This window comes from Falco rusticolus, chromosome 7 (genome assembly GCF_015220075.1).
Source record: "Falco rusticolus isolate bFalRus1 chromosome 7, bFalRus1.pri, whole genome shotgun sequence".
In the NCBI taxonomy this organism is placed as follows: domain Eukaryota; kingdom Metazoa; phylum Chordata; class Aves; order Falconiformes; family Falconidae; genus Falco; species Falco rusticolus.
Genome location: NC_051193.1, coordinates 41,403,575 through 41,423,757, shown reverse-complemented (window position 1 = coordinate 41,423,757; position 20,183 = coordinate 41,403,575). Strand labels below are relative to the sequence as shown.

At 43.0% G+C, this 20,183-nt stretch overlaps 1 protein-coding gene across 2 annotated transcripts; it reads right to left on the bottom strand.

The window, feature by feature from the left end:
* Positions 1-3,120: 3,120 nt before the first annotated feature.
* DDX24 (DEAD-box helicase 24) lies at positions 3,121-18,988 on the bottom strand. 2 transcript variants are annotated; one of them, XM_037394798.1, is made up of 9 exons: positions 18,861-18,988; positions 17,674-18,400; positions 14,251-14,628; positions 12,413-12,566; positions 11,510-12,025; positions 9,395-9,470; positions 8,604-8,792; positions 6,077-6,206; positions 3,121-4,317 (listed from the first exon to the last, which is right to left on the bottom strand). In XM_037394798.1, exons 2-9 carry the CDS (start codon positions 18,392-18,394, stop codon positions 4,082-4,084), a joined length of 2,400 nt encoding a protein of 799 aa, XP_037250695.1. In that variant the 5' UTR covers positions 18,395-18,400; positions 18,861-18,988; the 3' UTR covers positions 3,121-4,081. The 2 variants fall into 2 exon arrangements, with proteins under 2 accessions (XP_037250695.1, XP_037250694.1); XM_037394797.1 differs by having other exon boundaries at positions 17,674-18,414; positions 18,861-18,982.
* Between the last annotated feature and the right edge of the window lie 1,195 nt (positions 18,989-20,183).

The following is a 20,183-nucleotide window of genomic DNA, read 5'->3' as shown; positions in this document are numbered from 1 at the left end:
ATCCATAACACCTGTCAATACTAAAATTGCTTATACTGGTGTAGGCACTCTCATAAGGAAAGGAAAATAAACTCTACTCCTACAAAAGCATCAACAGTACTGATTTATTATTGATGTAATTATATCAGTCTAAAGACCATCAGACCTCTACTTAGCCCAGTGGTACCAAAGCCCATTTATACTTTGCAGTGCCCTTTCCCCTTTTCCAACCCAGGATTTGGGTCTGTGTTCTGTAACTGCAGCCTTCGCCTACAGAAACTTGGCAGTTCGTAAAATCTAAAGTTGGTTGCTCTGGAAACAGACTGCAATTTCTTCCAGCTTCACAGCAAGAGCTGCTGAACTCCAAGACAAGCGTAGCATCTCTGCTCAGTTGCTTCCCCAGGCCGATGATTTTTCCTCAGGAGTCACAGATCATTTCCTCCTTCTTACCCATCTATAAGGCCAGCCCCAGGAGGAGCTTTTGATTGACTTGAGGAAACACTGAAGCCTTGAAGTACCTTTCACAAAAGGAAGCTGGCACAGGACATCTCACACGGGCCCAAAAAATACCAGACAACATCTGCCCGAGTATCAGAAGGAGGCATGGAAGGGATCTATAGAGGATTATAGAATCAGGACCATTTCCTAAAAGAGAGCCCTTCTGCTTGGCACCTCCCTTCTCCCCATCCTATGACCTCTGACAACATCCTACGTTTCTATGAGGACTATTGGATATTACTTACATGTTGCCTGCTTGTCAGTCTGTTACTAGTCACTGAACTCTGGTCTTCCGAGCTCCATCCTTTACCCAGCCATCATCAAAATATTTGGAATTGCTCGGGCACCCAAAACACACCCCGCTGGCACAGGACAAAGCTGTGGGTGTTTAACACCCAAGAAAGCACCCCCGTTTCTTACCAGATTTTCCTCCTAGTGTCAGGCAGTATGAGGTGAGATCATCAGAAAGCATCCTTTTCCCATCTTCTCTCCCGCTTGGGGACCTGGATGCAGAGTGACCACAGTACGCACGTAGTACCCAGCTCTTTCTCAGTAAGGTGCAGATTACCTTCCCTACGGCACGGCAAGGCAGCACTCCTGCTTCGGCTTTGCTAACTTGCTGTTCTACTAACGCACAGGGGAAGAGAGAAAGAAAAGACTAGGGAAACATCAGGAAACTGCTGTCTTACCTGCAAGATCCTGCCCAAACCATCTCCTCAGCAGATGTCTTGAACAACATGGACTCTTTATTCTCTTGATCGGAGTATAACAGACCAGGAACTCTGTGTCAAGGATGAGGTCAACCGGCCCCATGTATTCACAAAATAAAAACGAAGGCTCAGAAGCTATTAGGTTTCCGTTTTCTGGTATGTAGTACTGGTTTCTCTGTATCAGCTTGGCCCCTACCAACACTGCTGAACTCACGCTTTTATTATTGGAAGTTGCTGTGACAGCCTAAATAGACTTAATTAGTCCTTTAATTAATGCGTATTTTAGTAGATATAAGCTGTCGCAAAACACCAGATTACTTGAGGCCTTAGCATAACTGCTGTGCCAGCAGAGCATTATAGAAACCATTCAATACTATGTATTTCATTAAATACTAGAATGAAATTGCCCATATGTACTTGATGTAGAAAACTTCATCTCTAATTTGCACCAGTGATACACATGCAAATGATCAGAGCTGGAGAAAACATTCTCCTTTGCCTTCCTCTCTTCCTGCAGTAACCTAGTTCACATTAAAGGAGGGCAGCCAAGCAGTAATATTTTCCAGTTTCCATTTAATAATTTGTTTAAGTTAGCTAAAGCAAATATAAGGTTTTTCCTCTAGGTAGAAGACTCAGTATCCTAGTAAGATAAAGACAAGGCAAAGAAGACAGTCACAAGAGAGCTTTCAGTGCTAGACAAGTATTCTTTTTAAGACACGGAGATATTTTTAGGGTCCAAGCTCTGCTTGAGCTCCTGTGGGGGTGCAGCATCAGCAGATTAAGCAGTGAGAACTCATGCTGAGCTACATCAGAGGCTGCAGGAGAAAACCAGTACCAGAGTATGCCCCACAGGCGAGCATGGAGAAGGTGAGGAGGGCAGAAGTGTCATGGTCCATCTTGAAGAGACTTAGCAAGGCAGTGGACTGGAAGTGAGAACTAACTAGGTGGTTAAACACAGGGAAACAGAAGCAGCTGAAAAACTTCACAGCAGTGATGGAGAGGAAGTAACGATACTCTCATTGTCCACCCAGCTGAGCTCTCCTCATGATCATTTGGAATTAGAAATTGCCAAAACTGTCCTACCTTATGCAGGTTTTCAGACAGTGGAGAAGATGCAGAGTTCATGTCAGAATCCAGCCTTGATTTTGCTGATGAATTGTAAGCAAAAATACATCAGAAGATGCAGAAAGGTCCACCTGGTCTTCAATCCCTTCAGGGATGCAAACCCAGTGCAAGTTCCCTTTCCATAATGTAAGAATGTGATTAAAATGGCACAGAAAAGGAATGAGGGCATGCTTGCCTTTGCTTAGTTCCTTTCTTCAGCTTTCCTTACAAGCAAATTTATTTAAATTCTTGGTTTTATTTTTCAGATGTCACATTAACCCCTAAGTGTGTCATCTTTTCACATGGGTGAGGAAACAAAAGCTTACCAACTCTTCCCCCAAAAAACCTTACCCCCTCTACTCAAAGGGCATGAGACAGTATGTTGCAGGGAGAGCTTCATACATAATTGATAAGCTCTGCATGCTTATGATTAAATTCTCACAGCTCTTCTTCAGTAACGCAAGGAAGCAAGAGAAAAGCCCTCCAGAGATGGGGGAGGGGGCTTCACTTATTTGCATAGATGAAAGTGCAGAGTTTGCTGCTCTTACACAACCAGCAAGTGGTTGGAGGGGGCACTCAACTCCACACATTTCTCTTTGACCAGCTGAGCAAACTGGTACCTCCTATCACAGCAGTGACACTGGTTCTATTCTGTACTGTATGAGACAAAAACTCAGCCCAACGTAGAGCTGGCAGGTCAAGGTTCCCTGTGCTCCCACCAATACAGAACCCACTGCCATGCCTCAAACTTTTGGGTGCTTTTCCGCCTCTCCTTGACCGCTAAGTGCAAACAGCATCAGCTATGAGGAATTCAGAAATCTCAACTAACTGAAAACAGACACAGGCTTTGGGTTTTATAGCAGATATCATTTAACAAAAATTCAAAATATAATTTTCTGAAATATTTTTTATAATAATTTAAAAAATTGTTTTCCCAGGTCAGGTTTAAATGATTTAAAAGCACAATTATTAGGAAGTACTCTTCAAAAGTGACATTTCACAACATCATTTTTTCCATTAAAGCAAAGGTCATGGTTCTAACGTGTTCAAATACAGACTTAACTCCAAATATTAATTAAGAAAACACCAAGTAGCAACACTTCTTCCTCAAAAATATACGTATCTCCCAAGGTCAGCCCATTGCCACCTTTACTTTTTTTGCACAAACTAAAACATATTAACACAGGACTAAGGAAATTAGACCCAGGAGAACAGAACAGAGAAATATTATCATCAGAGGAGAAAGAAAACTGGGAGAGATATCCATAACCAGAATTGTAGACTCGCTGGTAACACTACCTATATTCGCTGCCTTTCTCACTGAAGTAGCTGCAGTAAAAGCCAAACCTCCCATTACCACCAGTTCAGATTCTATTCAGACTGTATACAGCCTATCTTTGCCTGTCCTTTAAGGACATGAAAATTCAAATTAAGTTTTATCATTACAGTATGCCCACAGTGAAATTTCACCCAGTAACTTTTATCAATCTCACAAAAAGGAGTAATAAACAGAATTATTTCAAAACTTATTAACTTCTATCAATACAGAGAGTAAGAAAAAATAAGTATGAGCATAAGAAAACAAGATCCAAAACAAGACTCAATAGTAAGTAACCAACTGCACGTTAACAGAGCCTTTTAAATCAACATTTTCCTTTGTGCCTGCAAAACCAAGACACAGGCACCATCCTCTGATACTACGTGTCTTCTAGCTGAGCTCCTCCATAAGCAGTGACAGCCTTGATAAGGGTTGTCCTTGCTTCTGTCACTGAGTGATCTTGCTCAGTTACCTAATTTAATTTTATTGATTTCTTCTTCTTGGCTTGTTGTTTGGACACGGTACACAGAGCAGATTCTGAAATGCCCACTGATGTCTGAGGCACAAGTAGTTTTCCAGACTGTGTTGGGTACTTCGTTTTCATAAGGACTTTAAACAGTGGCTGGGACAACATATGTTTTAGTTGTTTTTTCATCCCCTTCAGCATCTTTTGCTTCTGGCTTTCTTCTTGCTCACTAGTTTTTCTTCCTTGGGGCAGAAATCAAAGATATAGAAAGTTACAAAAAGACAGTAACTTGCACTGGCCTCTTCAACCAGGCTTTTGTAGTGCTAGAGGCAGATGCTAATCTCATCTTTCTCTCTCTAACAAGGTCATACAACTCCCATACAGTCTTCCAGTCATCTATGACACTTTTAGATCACCCAGGCTGTCCACAAGATAACAAGATCAAGAAGAATCCTGACTACTGAGTAACTACAGCCCAGGTATCATTCTGCTAAATCATTCAGTTGGCTCTCAACCCAGAACAGACTTGGGAACAAAAGAAAAGGGGGCCTAGAACATAAAGTATTAACCCAGGGCTTCCATCTGGGGCAGAAGATTCTTCCGAGTATTTCATTCCTTTAGGCATGCCTCATTTCAGCAACTGCAACACAGGATGCCCTTTGTTTCTTATACATAAAAAACAGTTAGGTGCTCAGATTTAAGAACATAGGAGAAAGCATAACATAAGAAAGACTTGAGATATTTTAATAGGGTCTCCTGAACAGGAGAGAATAAATGATATCAAGGTTGCTGTAATGTAAATTGAAAGGATATTACTAAATCCTTTGTAACAGCATCAGAGGCATTTCATTTATGGGAGGAATGACCAAGATTTTATTGTCTCAAACAAGCTACAGAAGAATCGGAGACTGAATACATTTTAAAGCATGAATTTGGCAAGATTCTGGGTGGCAATTACAAAGTGCTTTGCTTGAGAGCCACAACTTGGACTGGATGTGCTGTTTTGGAACTCACGCCAAAGCACAGCATACTCACATTATGTCAAAACAAGACAGCAGAGTGCTAATTATCTGAGAGTGCTCCTGCAGTTTGGACAGAGCCGATTACTGTTTGCTTGCAAAGTGGCTAAGAACAAACTAGTCCAGCCACGAGTCAAAGGAAAGAAAAAAATTAATATGAACATGCTTCAAAATTAAGGCATCTGCATATTTAGCAGCTAACAGGTTAGAGACAGCTTAAGCTGAAGTGACCCAGGCAGCACCCCTATTCAGCATGCCTTCAAAGAACTGGTAGGAAATCATACCTTTAGCTCCTAAAATTTGAACACAACGCGGTATTTTACAGTGCATCTAAACATTGCAAAACTTCACGGCATTGAACTAATAAGTACCTGTATTTGCACAGCCCTACACATTCTCTCGGGCACAGCCTGCACAACATTGAATTTTAAAAATAGAAGAAATCATTTACCTCTAACAGACCACCAAAAACCTCGGCAACTTAAATGTAAGTATTGGCCATTTAGCCCACACAACTCAACCTACGTAAGGCTCACATAATTTTTGGTGTTTGCTAGTGCTTCCTGGGTGTTCCCACACAGAGCTGTCAGGCTCCTGTCCTGATGCCTGACTACCGGTGGGGTGGGAGAGATAAGCAGAAGTGGAGAAACAGCTTTTTCTTTGACACAGAGGGGGCATATAAGGCTGTTAAGATTACCCTAAAATATTTGCCGGAACCTAAACAGTTCTTGTCTTATGACATGTGGACTTGCCTTTGATTTGCCAGAATTGTCACACCTCGCTCCCTCAGCTCCAGGACTAACTACTGCACGCCCATCCTGAAAACACCAGCACCACCACATACAAAGTAATGACACTCCTTTCCTTCCCCTTCTGTCCTGCAGGTTTTAAGAGTTTCTCTGTCATGGTGAGGCTTCTTCTGGATACCAGAAGCAGCTATGGGATCAGCTGAGCACGCCCTTAAACAAGGATTTTTACTTGCCCATAAACATGTCATCATCAAGATCAATCTCAAGAGCCTCTGCTGCTTGCTGGAGCCACGAGTTGTGCTGCTTTGCTCGACTGTTGAAAAATTCTGCCTTCTCAATCTGCCGTGCCAAATTCATCCGCTCCTGCAACAAAAGTACATTTTAGACAGTATGATCAGGTTTAAATGTGGGTCACTTCACCAGAATCAGTGTTTCAGAGCATGCATTCCAACGCAACTGAGGTACAGAGACACTTTTTGGTGTCCCAGCAGATGTCCCATGTCACAAAGACATGTAATCATTTGCTAAAGGGTTTTCCTTCTTCACATCCATGATAGAATCTGACTTCTAAAACATCTCAGCCACTAAACATGCCTGAATGTTAAGCGAATCATTGCAAACACTTCAGAGACATCAAGGGCAAATCATGATTTAAATACCTATCATTTCCAAGTTACATATTTACATAGCACAGCTGGATCTTGAAGTTACTAGTCTCGGCAATAAAGGACAACCACTAGCTTCATCCTACTCTGAAGAAGTGCCTGCAGGCCATATGGAAGGAGTTATGTTCTCAGAAATGCACCTGCATGTTGTTCAGGCACAGGACAAAATGTCCTGTCCTCCTTCCCTGCTACACACAGGTGGAACAAAGACGTCCAGCAAACCTAACCTGACCTGCAGCCTTCCAGCTGGGCCAAGCTGTCTCAAATAACTAATTCATTATGCCAAGAAAATCTGCACTGACAGTAAACAATAATGAAACAAAGTTCTGCTGTTTGGAATGTGCCTGCAGTTACACAAAACAAACCCTGTGCAGTACACCCTGACCACCTCAATTGAATAGTCTGGTGCTACACAGTTAACAGCACCAGACAGAACTGCCAGGATAATGAAGATGCAGAGAAAGAGGAAATTAAAACATGCAGTGGTCTAATAAAACAAGTCAGTCACTTCTTACATCATTACAAGAAACTTTACAAAGAAACATCTTTGTAAAACTTGAGTCCACTTTCAGTCTCCCCTCTACCCTGGTTCCCCAATTCTACTCCTCTTAAGCATGAAATCCCTTCAGACTTCTCCTGAACTTGAAGGCAGGCATGCAGAACCAGGGAAGGAATGTGCCAAAGGGACATAAAGAACCAGCAGCACTATTGGTCCCAACTACAATGGCTTTGTGATTAAGCCCAGGGCAAAGTTAAATGAGACCTGACCATATGAAGGACCTAGGAGGCTGAAGTCCTGCAACTACAATTACAAAGACATCTTTTCCGGGGAGAGGAGCACTATTATGGATAGAAGAGAAGATTGTGAGATGGTGGCAGGAAAATTTAAGTATGTAAACAATATTTATTTGCCCATTAATTGATAGAGCATGATAAGAGCCAAGAACTAGTCGTCAAGAAACACAGAAGGGACCTCTGAAGAAACACTCTAAAAACAACAGATTTATTTCATTAACCAGAAACATTTGTGGGGGGGTTGAGGGAAAAAAAAATAAAAGCCAAACTCTCTTTGTTACTACCAAGAGGAGAAAAATGAGTCTGTGGAAGCATTTCTTTGATTTTCTTCCTCTTTCAGGAAGCTGCATCTCCTGAAAGATTCACACTAAATACCCCATTTACAGCAAGCTTGGGCTCTGAAACTTGCTGACATTATCCCCACGGTGAGGATACCACTGCTGCCACTGGGGCAGACCCTGGGCTCAGTCCAAGCCAACTGGATAAGCATGAACCAGAATACTATAAGGAAGGTATCCGTTGCATTATCTGGCTGCTTGCATTTTTCTCCTGTTCTCAATGATTGTACAATATTCACACACTCCAAACCCAGCCAGATTCCTTTCAAATGCAATATTTAAATATGCCCCATTTGTACATGGCTGATGTCACCCAAACTGTTACAGAGACTGCTGAGACATGAGAAGTAGAAAAATCTGTGGTGACCAGATGCTTTCTGAAATACGTTGTTTTCTAAATCCTAACTACTGTCTATCTTGTGAGTTCATGAATGACCAAATTCTCCTTAAAACGGGCAATAACCTAGAAAAATGAAACACACGTAGCTTGACAGGGTTCAATGGCAGCTGTGGCCTCAAAGTATAGGAACTTTTAGAAAAGCAGAAAACTCACTACTTCAACTGAGGCAGATGAAGACCACTGAAGATCTGCGGACCTGCTACTGTTCTCTAGTCTTACTAACACAAGAGGCTATAAACAACGTACTTAACAGAGCCATCCCTGCTCCCCAGCCACAAAACATATTCCCTTCCCTGTACTGTTTTTGGGAATCTAGTCAGAAGCTCCTCATAATAACATTCAAGAAACATGTGATGTTTATGTTTGAACACTTTTCTTGGGCTAGTTATTGAGGAGAAATCACAAATATTGCTTAAAAAAAGATAGTGTGATCAACTTCATTTTCAAATCCAGGTCCTGAAGAGTCGATTTCACCTGAAACCAGGAAGAAAGCGATGGGCAATGCAATAATGTAAGTAAGCAAGCACCTGCTCAAGTTGCAAAGAGATTGTTGCTTCTTTACCTTGACAGAAGTCATGCACTTGGTTTCAACTGGAAAAAATGGCAGCTCTTCACTTTTCTGCAATGTTTTATAGATTTTCCTAAAATTCATCAGGTCATCAGGGCCGATGAGCAATAGGCTAAGGCCTTCATTGGCAGCTCGGGCTGTCCTGCCACTTCTGTGTACATACAACTCAGACGTACGAGGGACCTGCAAAGATTCAGAGAAACCATTAAGCTGGGCATGGAAAGCTAGCAGCAGCCTGTCATGCTTTTGCCAAGAGGTTGCCAGAGAATACTGGTTTTTAATATACACATGGAGCATTGCATGTAACATAGCTGAAGGTAACCTAAAAGATGATGTCAGGACACATTTTTTGTTCTCTGGTCCAGTATTCTTCCTTGCACAATCTTTTGTGAGTCTCTCCTAACTTCTGACCCTCTGTCATTTCCTTGCAAAGCAGGAAAAAAATTGTATGTGTCCTCAGAGAGGAGCTACAGGGCTGAGTCATTTGACATCTTTGTATACTGAAGTTAAGCAAAAAACAAGGAGAATGATATCTGTTACATCATTTCTCATATATAATCATGCACTCATGAAGTGCTACCTACTACAGTCAGTCACTGCAGCAATGATAGCCTTAAGTACAAAGCACTAAGGAGAGTTAAATTAATAGTGATTAAATCTCTGTACTTGGGACTATACTATACACAGGACAGAGAATCACAGCTTTACAGTGTTCAGGGTTTGGATCAGCAAAAGCTTATTTCAAAATCAAAACAGTGAAAGAAAAAATATTAAAAATATTTAACCTGGTAGTGGATGACATGCTGCACATTGGGAATATCAAGACCACGAGCTGCAACATCTGTTGTCAGGAGGACACAGCTGAGAAAGTGAGAACACTGAATGAACATAAAACTGAAAAGTAAACCATTTGCCAAGGAACATGAAACACAGCAACCTAGAATTCTACCACAGCATTTTAAAGAACAGATTTGTACTGTGTCATCTGCTGGAAATATGCTGTTTGTTTGCCCGTACAGAAAAGGGTACCCAGTATTACAGAGGCAGTCTTGAAACAGCAATTCTCAAAAGAAAAAAATGCAAATGTTACATTCAGCAGGTCTATTCTGTTTCCAATAAAGAATTTCACCACCTTGCTTGATCCTGTTTTCCTATGCTTTTATTCTCTCCCAGCTCACAGGAATGCTAGTGCAAATCACTATTCAATGACCTAATCCAACCACCTGGAAGGCAGGTATGCTCACTTTCATTACCTTTTACAGTGGTCTGCTCAGACTGGGTTTAAACACATCTTTAGCCTGACATGACCATACCATTAACAACACAGTTGATCTTTTGGCAGGACAGACAGGTTATTACAAGTTTCACCAGCTGAGAAAAATCACATTATTAACATTATAGATTTAATTAACAGCTTTTTGCAGCTGAAATATCTTCTACCAAGTTGCCCTCAAATAAGTTCTCTCAGTAGAAATATAAGGGGGGGATTCTGTTCTGACAATTAGTATTTCTCCTTTAACCCTAGAAATTAAGAACTCAAAAGAAGTCATTCTTCTACATAAACAGCCTACTAGAGAGATTAAAGTCTCCCTAGGGTATGAAATAATTAGTTTTTAAAAAATCTCCCAGAAACTGAATCAAGTTACTTGTAGGTAACAGCAATTTGTTAAGATTTTACGGCATCTGACAGCATACTCTATTGCTACAAGGTTCAAAGCAGAAATAAACAGAGAAAATTCTACTGCTTGCAACCTGCAGGAGGCTGTGATAGATGGTCTCATAGATTTCTTCTTGCCTTGAAAATCTGCAGTCTCTGAAAACACCCCATGTGGCCTCGGCCAATGCTGTTGATACTACATTTTGCCAAGGGATGCTGCAGATCTGTCACTGCAATTCAACCTCTCTTCTCTCTGCCTAAGTCTATTACCACGGTACAAATTTCCATGCAGTCTGACAGCACACAGCACTTCACAGCAGGACTACGCTGGGAGGCTTCTGGATTATGGAAGCACTGAGACCACGAACTTCCTCTCAAAGGCCATCCCAAAGCCAGCAGGAAACAATAATTCTTAAAATGGCAGGATAGGACTGCCTGGGTAAACCTGAGCGCCCACTGCTGCTGAAAGGCACAACTCAACTGCCCCTTCTCTTGCATTGCTGTAGGATACCTTGACCCAGACGAAGCTATTTATCTAACTAAACCCACAAAGCCCTAACCCAGCAAAAGGTGGTTAGTTTTCTGATGGCTTAGTGAAATGAAACAACTTACAGCAGGATCAAGTGAGCTGCACAGCCAGGGCACAGGGCAAAGAGATGTGCAGGATGGTTATAAAAGTATCTGGCTGAAAACAGGGCAAATGACAGCTCCTTCAGCAGCAATGAGCTGCCAGATGACCACAAGATAATTCAGGCTCAAAGGGACCTCAGAAGGTCTCTTGTCCAACCTCCTCAAAGCAGGATGAATTATAAGTCTGGACCAGGCTGCTCAGGGTTTTATCCAATTGAGCCTTAAAAAAAGCCTCAACGAATGAGCAGCCTGTTCCAGTGCTTGTCTGTCTTCACAGAGAAAAAGTTCTTTCTTATATAGCCTGAACCGCACGTTTCAACTTACACACACTTTTCCCAGGTGACATAAGCCCAGTGCCCTCAGCCTCTCCCCTTGCAAAACCAGTGCTTCCTGACTACCTTGGTGGTCCCTCACTGAACTCACTCCAGTTCACCACCTCAACCATCAGGCGAAATCTCATCCTTAATCGTTAATAACCTGGACTCATGAACAGGGTACTCACATCCCCAGCTAACTCCCTCAACCTGCTCCTACTCTGAAAGACCTGTTCTCTCTCCCCACTACCCTTTACATGATTTCTTTTTTCTCTACTAGTAAGTAGAAAATAACTCACCTCTCTCGCTCAGCAAACCTTTCCAGGTTTTTCAGCCTTTGCTTTTGGTGCATGTTGGCATGCAAAGGAAGAGGATCACAATTTAAGATTGTAAGGAGAGAAGTGAGGCGCTTTATGCAGTCTATGCTGTTTGCAAAGACCATGGTTCTTCCTGGGTACTGGAGAAGGAAGTAATAGAGATAATAGTCCTTCTCATTTGTATTACAGTGGATTCTGGTTTCTGTCAGAGTCTCAACAGTAGCCTCTTTCCTTGTTAAGTCTATTACTTTGGGTTTGCCCTTTATTCCTACTTTTTCCATTAACAATTCTAGTTTGGTCTTCTTGTCCATCTTTTTAGCATTCTTCTTCTGTAAAACTCTTGTGGGAGTCTGATGGACTAAAGTCAAAGTGGCAGAAAAAACGAAAGTCTGTCGTTGAGGGTTATACTGTGAATCATTTAAGATTTCCAACAACTGAGACAGCTCTAAGAAGTGACCTTTCTCAACCATTCGGTCTGCTTCATCAATCACAAGGCACCTGTCAAATAGAAAACACACAATAAAAATACACTTGTGCAGATAAACGCAAATCTGCTACACTCAAAAAGAACTTTTCCTGCTAAACATGTAAGGGAAGTTTTGCATGTAAAACCCAAAGGAGCACCAGGTATGCTGGGGTAGCTACAGCAGTCTTCCACATTTCCTTTTGAAAAATGAAGTTTCTAAAAGAAAAATGAGGGTTTTGCTACTAGCTTTAATTGACATTTCTGCCTATCAAGATAACCAGTGTGCACGTCGATAAACACTCTGGCAGAGACATAAGTTCTCTTACATAGTCTAAATTATTTAATCAGTTAGTAAATGTAATCAGTACGCAGTGATGCCCCCTTCAGTATCCAGCAGTTAGCCTAACAGGCACCTTTACCTGAGCTGCCGAAGATTTGAAAGATGTGGGTGTCTCTCTTTAATTAACTCCCACAGACGGCCTGGGGTTGCAATTACAATTTCTGGCTTCCGATTCAGTAAACGTTCTTGCTTCTGTGCAGCCATGCCTCCAACTAGAATTGCAGTCTTAATGCCTAGAACATATAAATAATAGTTTTTATCTCACTAATTTATCAGTGAATGTCTTTACATACATCCAGACAAAGAAGTATTTTTAAAGTCTCTACCACAACTTTCAGCAAGCATTTTAGCCAGGAAATTTCAGGGTGTTTATGTAACACTGAACACACACACCCCAATTCCCTCAATTTTACAGAAAAATCCTCATTATAGTTAGAAGCCAAAAATATTCTTTTAGTGCACCCATTTTAAATAGCAGGAAGAATCGTGTATGTCCTCCATACCTGTTAGCTTTGTTTACCTGTACTTCAGAATCTCCTATTTTGCCAATTTTATCTGCATGAACCAGCGTGTTCCTGTTATTCATAACAAGCAGGCCCCTCCAAGAATAAGACTGAGAAATGCTTGTCAAGCTAGTAACTGCTCATTTGCTATGGAACAATCCCAATAATCCAAACAAGAAGGCTCCCACCCAAGTAATGATTCTCTGGAGCGCACATTAGCGCAGACCCTCAGTTAGCTTTAAGCAATTTGCTCAGGTACTAAAAGGTGTTTAGCAAGAGAAGCACAGACTCCGCACACGGCTTATTTCACTCTACTCTACAAACATACGCTAGCCCATGACAACCTCAATGCCACCGTGCAAGATTCCTCCAGTATCTAAGATACCACTGACCCTTCCTCCCCACTACCTGCGGAACGCCACGCTTCCAGGTGGGCATTTTTTTCAAAGTGACTTTGAGACAACAAAGAAAGCCTACATCAAAACATTTTCTCTTGCTGCTACAATGATATATCACTTGGACAGCAGATTTTTACTCACAAATACCACTGCTCCTATCAGAACCGTACTGACATAAATTGATTATTTCAGGCTAGGAGTTAAAATTAGCTTTGTAATCAGTTGTAGACTGATGAGCACAGCAGGACATAGAGACACCAAAAGAAGGCTTTTAAGCACATCTCACACACTGCACAAATATCCTTTTCAATAAATAAACAATTACTACTGTTGGAGAAGTAGGGAGTTGTTTCCCAATTCTCCTCAACTTGAACAGTTTCACATCCTCACTCACTCACTTAACAGATGTGCTGACCTCTGGTCTGGAAAAGAAAGGTACAGAATGGAATTGCTTTCATCAGGCTTGTCACCCAACAATATGCTGTGGCCCAACTGCCACATAGGTGAATCAGACAATCAAGCAGTGCCTTCTACCCTCGAAATTTATGGCCATAATTTAAGTTTTTTGATAGACAGATGTATTTATATATATAGTTTGATCTATCTATTATCTACATAGATATATCTGTCAAAAAGGGAAATTATTTTTTTAATTATATATATATACACTCATAATGAAATTATTTTTTATAGATAACCTACATTACTCAAAACCAGGACAAGTTAGCTGTGACTGGGTATCTAGTGCCGATTCTCTGTTGCTAAAGGACTAGTCAACAGCTATTTCAAGAAACATTTTAAAGCAGAATATCCCACATTAACTGTTTACTTCCACATGCATCTCCTTGAAGAATCTCAATGCATTTCTCAAACATCAGTGACTATGAACCCTAACTCTTCAAAAGCCACCCCAGTTTTATGATGCAGAAGAAGCTGTGGCATGCATTCTGGCTCAATCCCAATGCCAAGATCCAAACACAGCATAATTTGGGACATGGTCCATGGGGTCTACATACCTGTAAACTTTGCAACTGCATCAATGTGGTGTTTTACTTGCACAGCTAATTCTCTCGTGGGAGTAAGGACCAGTCCTAAAAGAGGTCTCTTTTCATGGGAGCCAACAGTATGTGCCTCGTCACCAGAATCAAAGTCAAAATTCTCCAGCACCTTCACACAGCCTGTTGTGAAAGATGCATCATCTTCATCTCCGCTAACTTCAACCTGCTGATGGATTAGCTTTTCCACTTCACCCTCACTTTCCCATCTTGTTTCTTCATAATGCTGATGGGACTCTTTAGAAGCACTGTCATTTCTGCTTGTTGAGCTATTTGATTTTTGCCACTGCAGCACAGAGTGAATCATTGGAATTGCAAATGCAAGCGTTTTGCCGCTTCCTGAAAAAAAACAAACAATAATAATAATATAGACCAATAAGTCATTTATTTGAAAAGATGAGAAAAGCATCATCTAATCACATACTGACCTTGAAACATACAGTTGTAACAGACACAAACTCTTGATCTTTGTAAGACTAGAAACTTGCAGCAATAGCATCTTTTCTCCTGTTCCCTTTGTACATCTCCCTGAGGGCACCAATAGCATGCTCCCCAGGGAACAGGTATTTTTCCAATCTCTAGCAGGTCAGGCAGATTCATTTGTTCTGAAACTGTTTTTTAAAAGCTGCAGTTGCAGCCAAGATATTTTTAAAGAACTGTATGCCCGTAAGGAGAATACCATGCCCTAATTGACAGTTCTGATCAGTGTTCTCCAAATAAAGGAACAGCAAATGAGGCCAAGGGCAAACTGGAATGTACTTGAAGGATTCACTTTCATCTTCAGTTTACAGTACCATGTTTACAACTTTCTAAGAAACTGTATTTTGAAATACGCCACCATCTAATTTCCTGATCTATCACAAGCTCACATTTTCCAAATCAAAACATATATATCTGATTTTAAACAGATAATCCACTTTGGAGAGAAGGGGGCTGTGAAACACAAAAATGCTCCCCTGACTTTAATTTCAAAGGTTCACTGTCCCAAACTGCAAGTCACATCCATGCCACATATTCCCTTCTGAACTATCTGTCATGAATAAAGATGTTAAGCGAAGTCTGGTAGACACATCCATCCCAGTTAAGGTTCTCATAAATATCAGCTCATTGGTCACAAAAGCAGCATCCAGAGCACAAGACACTATTACACCATTCCTGCAATAGGCCACTGCTGGCAAGCAGTCCTCTGGAGATCGCATCTCAATTCCTTGAGCATTGTTTGTCCGTTATCACAAACCCATTATGGTTTGCCAAATTCAGCAACATGGAATTTTGCCTATTTAGGGGAGAACCTTAGTAATAGTTACTATACAGCTATGACCACCGGCATTATCCTGACCAATACTGCTGCAAAATCTCCTCGTATTCACTTCCCCACCTTTCTGCATGTCTGGGAGATCTCATGACTTCTCCACTTGAAGTAGAAAACATTTATAATCTGGATTTGCAGAGCACTTACGCAGTAAGATTCTGTATTACCAGAACATCTGTTTTTAAGGTGAAGAACACTGCTGATCTTGAGTTAAATGTAATACAGTATGGTTGGTGCAAGTGTCAGTACTGCACTCAAACTAGATTATGGCTGTGATAATCACGACTATTCTGCAGGCACTAGATTCACCCAAAAATTAAACAAATAATCAGCTCATGGGGCACATTATCTTCATGACACATGAATCACACACCACAGCCAGGCCTGCAAAACCAGGAGAAAAGTAAATCTTCGTATATCTAGATATTACAGCAGCTCAAGCCAATTCATGCTCTTTTAAACAGTTTTAGATTGTAAGATTTTACAGTTTGGTTCCTTAACCAAAAACTTCACTAGTTCTGCAAGGTAATGAACAGAGCCAGTTAGACCTACTGCAAAAACGATAAGCCCTGACATTCCCTGTATCTGATCTCCACAGGGATCCACTGCCGTATCAAAATCTTGCCGTTCTCCCCTACAGTGCTACACAAGGGACTTTCACCTGACACATTCCTCCCTCTGTCCCAATGTTAAGAGACGTTGCAGGGTGTAGAAAAAAAAGAACTGGATAGCTTCAGCCCCTTCCAGCTTGCAGCGCTTCCTAACAGACAGTTGTCTACATCTTTTCTCAAGTTTCTCCAGAACACTGATGATCCACTGGGCTCTCTGGAGAGAAGAACCTGGCTTTCTCTCATGAAAGAAGAAAATAAAAAGAGCAAAACACAGCCCTACTACCTCAGGGTAATGTGAAATTAGAGAGCAACAATACAACCTCCCACCAACTGTGCCTCAGCGCTGCCAAAATGGCACTTTTTGCAGTGCAAGAACACCATTTTAATTTTCAGTTCCATTTTCAAAAACATTCCCTGCAGGGTTTTCTAATCTTATTAAAGCTAATAGCACCAGCCTAGCTCTGATTAAAATAAAAATGCAAATGACTGCATATCTTATTAGTTACTATACCTTCATGCTCAAAAGCAGTAAATGGCTTTACAAGACAAGCAGTGAGATAAGGCAACAGGAACAGATGAAAAGAATGCAAAGGAAGCCTTTAAACCAAGGCAGCTTCCAATCATGCTTCCTATTTTTAGGGTTTTTTGGGAAAGAGACGTTGCACTGCTAAAGATGGTAAAATTTCAATGGTACGAGCAGCAAAAAAAAGTCAGAGTGAACATAATGCTTTGAGACTTCACAGCATCAAGTAAAAAAGGAGCTGTAACAAATTTCATGAAGGCTCGCAATGCTCAATGACAAAGGCATGAGCTGATCACGAGATGGACAAGAGACAATACCTCTCAAGTGATCAAGGTAATACTCACTTCAAGTGCAAGCAGCGAGAAGGGCTGGTGACAATATACAGGCCAAACCGAGACAGAGCACAGGGTGGGCCTGTTGTGCTACAACAAAGGCCTAGGCCACATTCATGCCTAACGCGGTACCTAGTATTTATTTACTGTTCCAAGCTACTACTGAATCATCTTCAGAGGAACCTAGGTCTCTGCTTTGCCTTGGCACAGGGACATCCACAGGAGTTAAACTGCTGGAAAAATGACCCTGTTTGTTTCATTAATTCCAGTCTTTGCAGTGTATGACTTTGCAGTTCCCAAACTAGGAAACAATTTGAGAAACAACAGAAAAAGAGACTTCTGTCAAAAGCATAAAAACTCATTGAGACTTCAAAGCTTTGCACAGCGTGTTTTGTAAAGGTGGAATGTCCCGTGTTTCTGAGTTAGAAAATTTTAGTATTTGCCAATGAATCATTGCTAATATGTTGGATATGCCAAAGATACAAGCTCTTCTCCTACATATAAATGCTGCTTCTGCTACATAGAAAAACTCGTAAACGTGACGTGCATTTCAATAGGGTAGATGGGAAGTTCCCAGCATATACAACTGGTTTAACAGATCTGTACCTGTTTCGGCAGCACCAAGAACATCCATGTTATCCCGGATGGCAGAAGGCAAGGCTAAGGCTTGAATAGGAGTTGGAGCACTAAATCCCAGGTGGCTCAAGGCACGCAACACTGCTTCAGGTACAAACAGGTTTTTCCATGCAGACACATCAGCTTTGTGATCAGTCGAGGCAGATAAAGCTTCTGTTGTCCAGTTTTTAACTTTTTTAGAAGTAGGTACTGATGGAAAAGCTTCCTGAGCTTGAGAAGCCTTTTTTTTAGCTACCTTTTTTTTCTTTGGAGCATCCTTTCTGTCTGAAGTGCTCTCAGCCACAGGTCCATGGGCCTCACAATCTGCTGCTTCGATTATTTTGTTAGACTTTGCCTCTTTATCAACTGGCATATCAACTTCTGCTGTGTTAGAATCATCACTTTTATCTGGTTTGCTTCTTAAATCCTTGTTTTTCTTTTTCTTTTTGGGAGGGACGACAGGTTCTTCCTCCTCCTCCTTAACTTCTGAAACACTCTCAGCCTTTCTCTTTGTCTCTTTTACTTTCCCTACTTTGGAAGAACTTACTAATTTGTACTCTGTAAGTTCCTCCAAGCATACTATATCGCCGAAGTCCTCATCCCCAAATAGATTGGGGTCGATTTCCACAGTTTTCCATTTTCCTAGTACTTTAATACCTTTTTGTTTCGGTTTAAAGTGCGATCTAAATCTCCCTCCTTTTCTGGTCTTCATTTTTATCTAAAAAAGAAAGTGTGGGGGTGGGGAGCAGCGCATCAGATCAAAAATAATCAGGACTACATCGATGACTCAAACAAAGGGGAAGGCACAAGCCTTTTTGCCTTTTTTTTTTTTTTTTTGTTAAGAGCGTTAATATGAATGTTTAACTATTTTAATATTAATTAACGGCATACAGCTACCACAGGCCAGGCCTACAGCCTCGCCCCTGGAACAGCGCCAGGGATAAAACCAAACCCGCCGGATAACCACCCCCCCCCTACTCCCCGGCCCCGAAGCGCTCCCGCCCTGCCTGCCCCGGCCGCCGCCTGCCCCGGCCGCCGCCTGCCCCGGCCGCCGCCTGCCCCGGCCCAGCCCTCGCCGCCGCGCACGGGGGCTCCGGGCTCCTGCCGAGACCCGTGGGAAGCCGGCGGGGCCGCACCGCCTGCAGCCCCAGGGCCCCGCCCCCCACCCCGGCACTTACCGCGCTCAGCAGCCCCCAGACCGATGCACAGAGCGCCCGCGAGGCCCTGCCCGCCGCCGCTAACGGCACCGCTAACGCCGCCGCGCGCCGCGTGCGCCACCGGGCGCCGCCATTGCCACGCGACGTCACTCCGCCGCGCCGGCGAGCGCGTGTCCGGGGGCGGTGCCGGCCGGCGTGAGGCCGGGGCGGCGTGCGCGTGCGCCCCCGCGGGGGGCGGGGCCTGCGCAGGCGCGGGGGGTGGGGCCCGGCCCTGCTTACCCGGCGGCGCGCGCCACGCTGGCCGGCCTCGGCGGGGGTCCGGGCCTGCGGAGCGGCCGCCTCGGGGGCGAGCGGCTGCGGTGACGCGCCCCGGCTGTGCGGGGAGGGTGGTGCCGCCGGGCGGGACGGGGCGCCCTGATAGTCCGGTGGCTCGGCCCGCCCTGCACCGGCCCGGCTCTCACCCAGCTGGGCCCTCGCCTAGCCGGCCGGTGGGGCGGGGTCGGGGGAGCGTGGGTGGCCGTGCCGAGAGGCGGTGTGTAGCCGCCGGTGCCCGCCGTTTCTGTCGGAGGTGAAGCGTGTGAGCCGGCCAGCGGTGAGGGCTGTTCTCAGCACGGCCTGACTTCAGGGGCTGTAATGGCCCTAGGAGCGCTCTGGGCTCCTACCGGTGGCGGTGCGGGCGAGATGAGGGAGCCGGGCCGTCTAACGTGTAAGCAGCTCAGGTGAGGGCGTGAGGGCACTCCCGCTTCTCTCCCGTCTTGGGTTACCGGAGAGTAACGTCCCCTTGCTAGCGTTACTACCGACATAACCCGTTACTGCAGCCCAGGTGTTACACAAAGCGAGCGGCAGGCAGTGGCTTGCAGCCCCCTTGCACTGCCAGTGCTGATGGTGGCAGCCGCATCACCATAAAAACATGGGGTTTTTCTAATCAGGCACTGATTATCTTTCACGGGAACATCAGTAGCTGTCGTGCTGTTAGCACAAATAAGACTAAGGTGAAGATTAGACATGCTGCTGTAGCCTTGGCTAAGAAGGAATAGCAAAATGTGTTTACCTTCCTGCAACTGAAAATTTTCTTCTGGAATAGAAACGTCTCTATAGATCATTTGTGTGTTACTGTGTGCATAATAAATCTAATTCAAGACAAAAATGCATAAAGGGCCGCTTAAATTTCAACTCTGAAATTAGCAGATAAGGTTGAATGTCGTTAGCATTGCTCATTCAATAAAAAAACTTGTTATTCATACTTGCTCATGTGTTAATGTATTCTTTATTATTCCCTGTTTAGAAGAGTATTGTGGGAAAATCAATGCGATTTGGAGAAGAGTTGCAAATAGCTATAGAAGC

Coding starts and splice junctions, on each gene's coding strand:
- DDX24 (XM_037394798.1), bottom strand. CDS start 18,394: ATGAAGACCAGAAAAGGAGGGAGATTTAGATCGCACTTTAAACCGAAA. Junction 12,026..12,412: donor TCAAATCTTCGGCAGCTCAG/GTAAAGGTGCCT, acceptor TCTATTTGACAG/GTGCCTTGTGATTGATGAAG. Junction 8,793..9,394: donor AGCATGTCATCCACTACCAG/GTTAAATATTTT, acceptor GAATCTTTGCAG/GTCCCTCGTACGTCTGAGTT.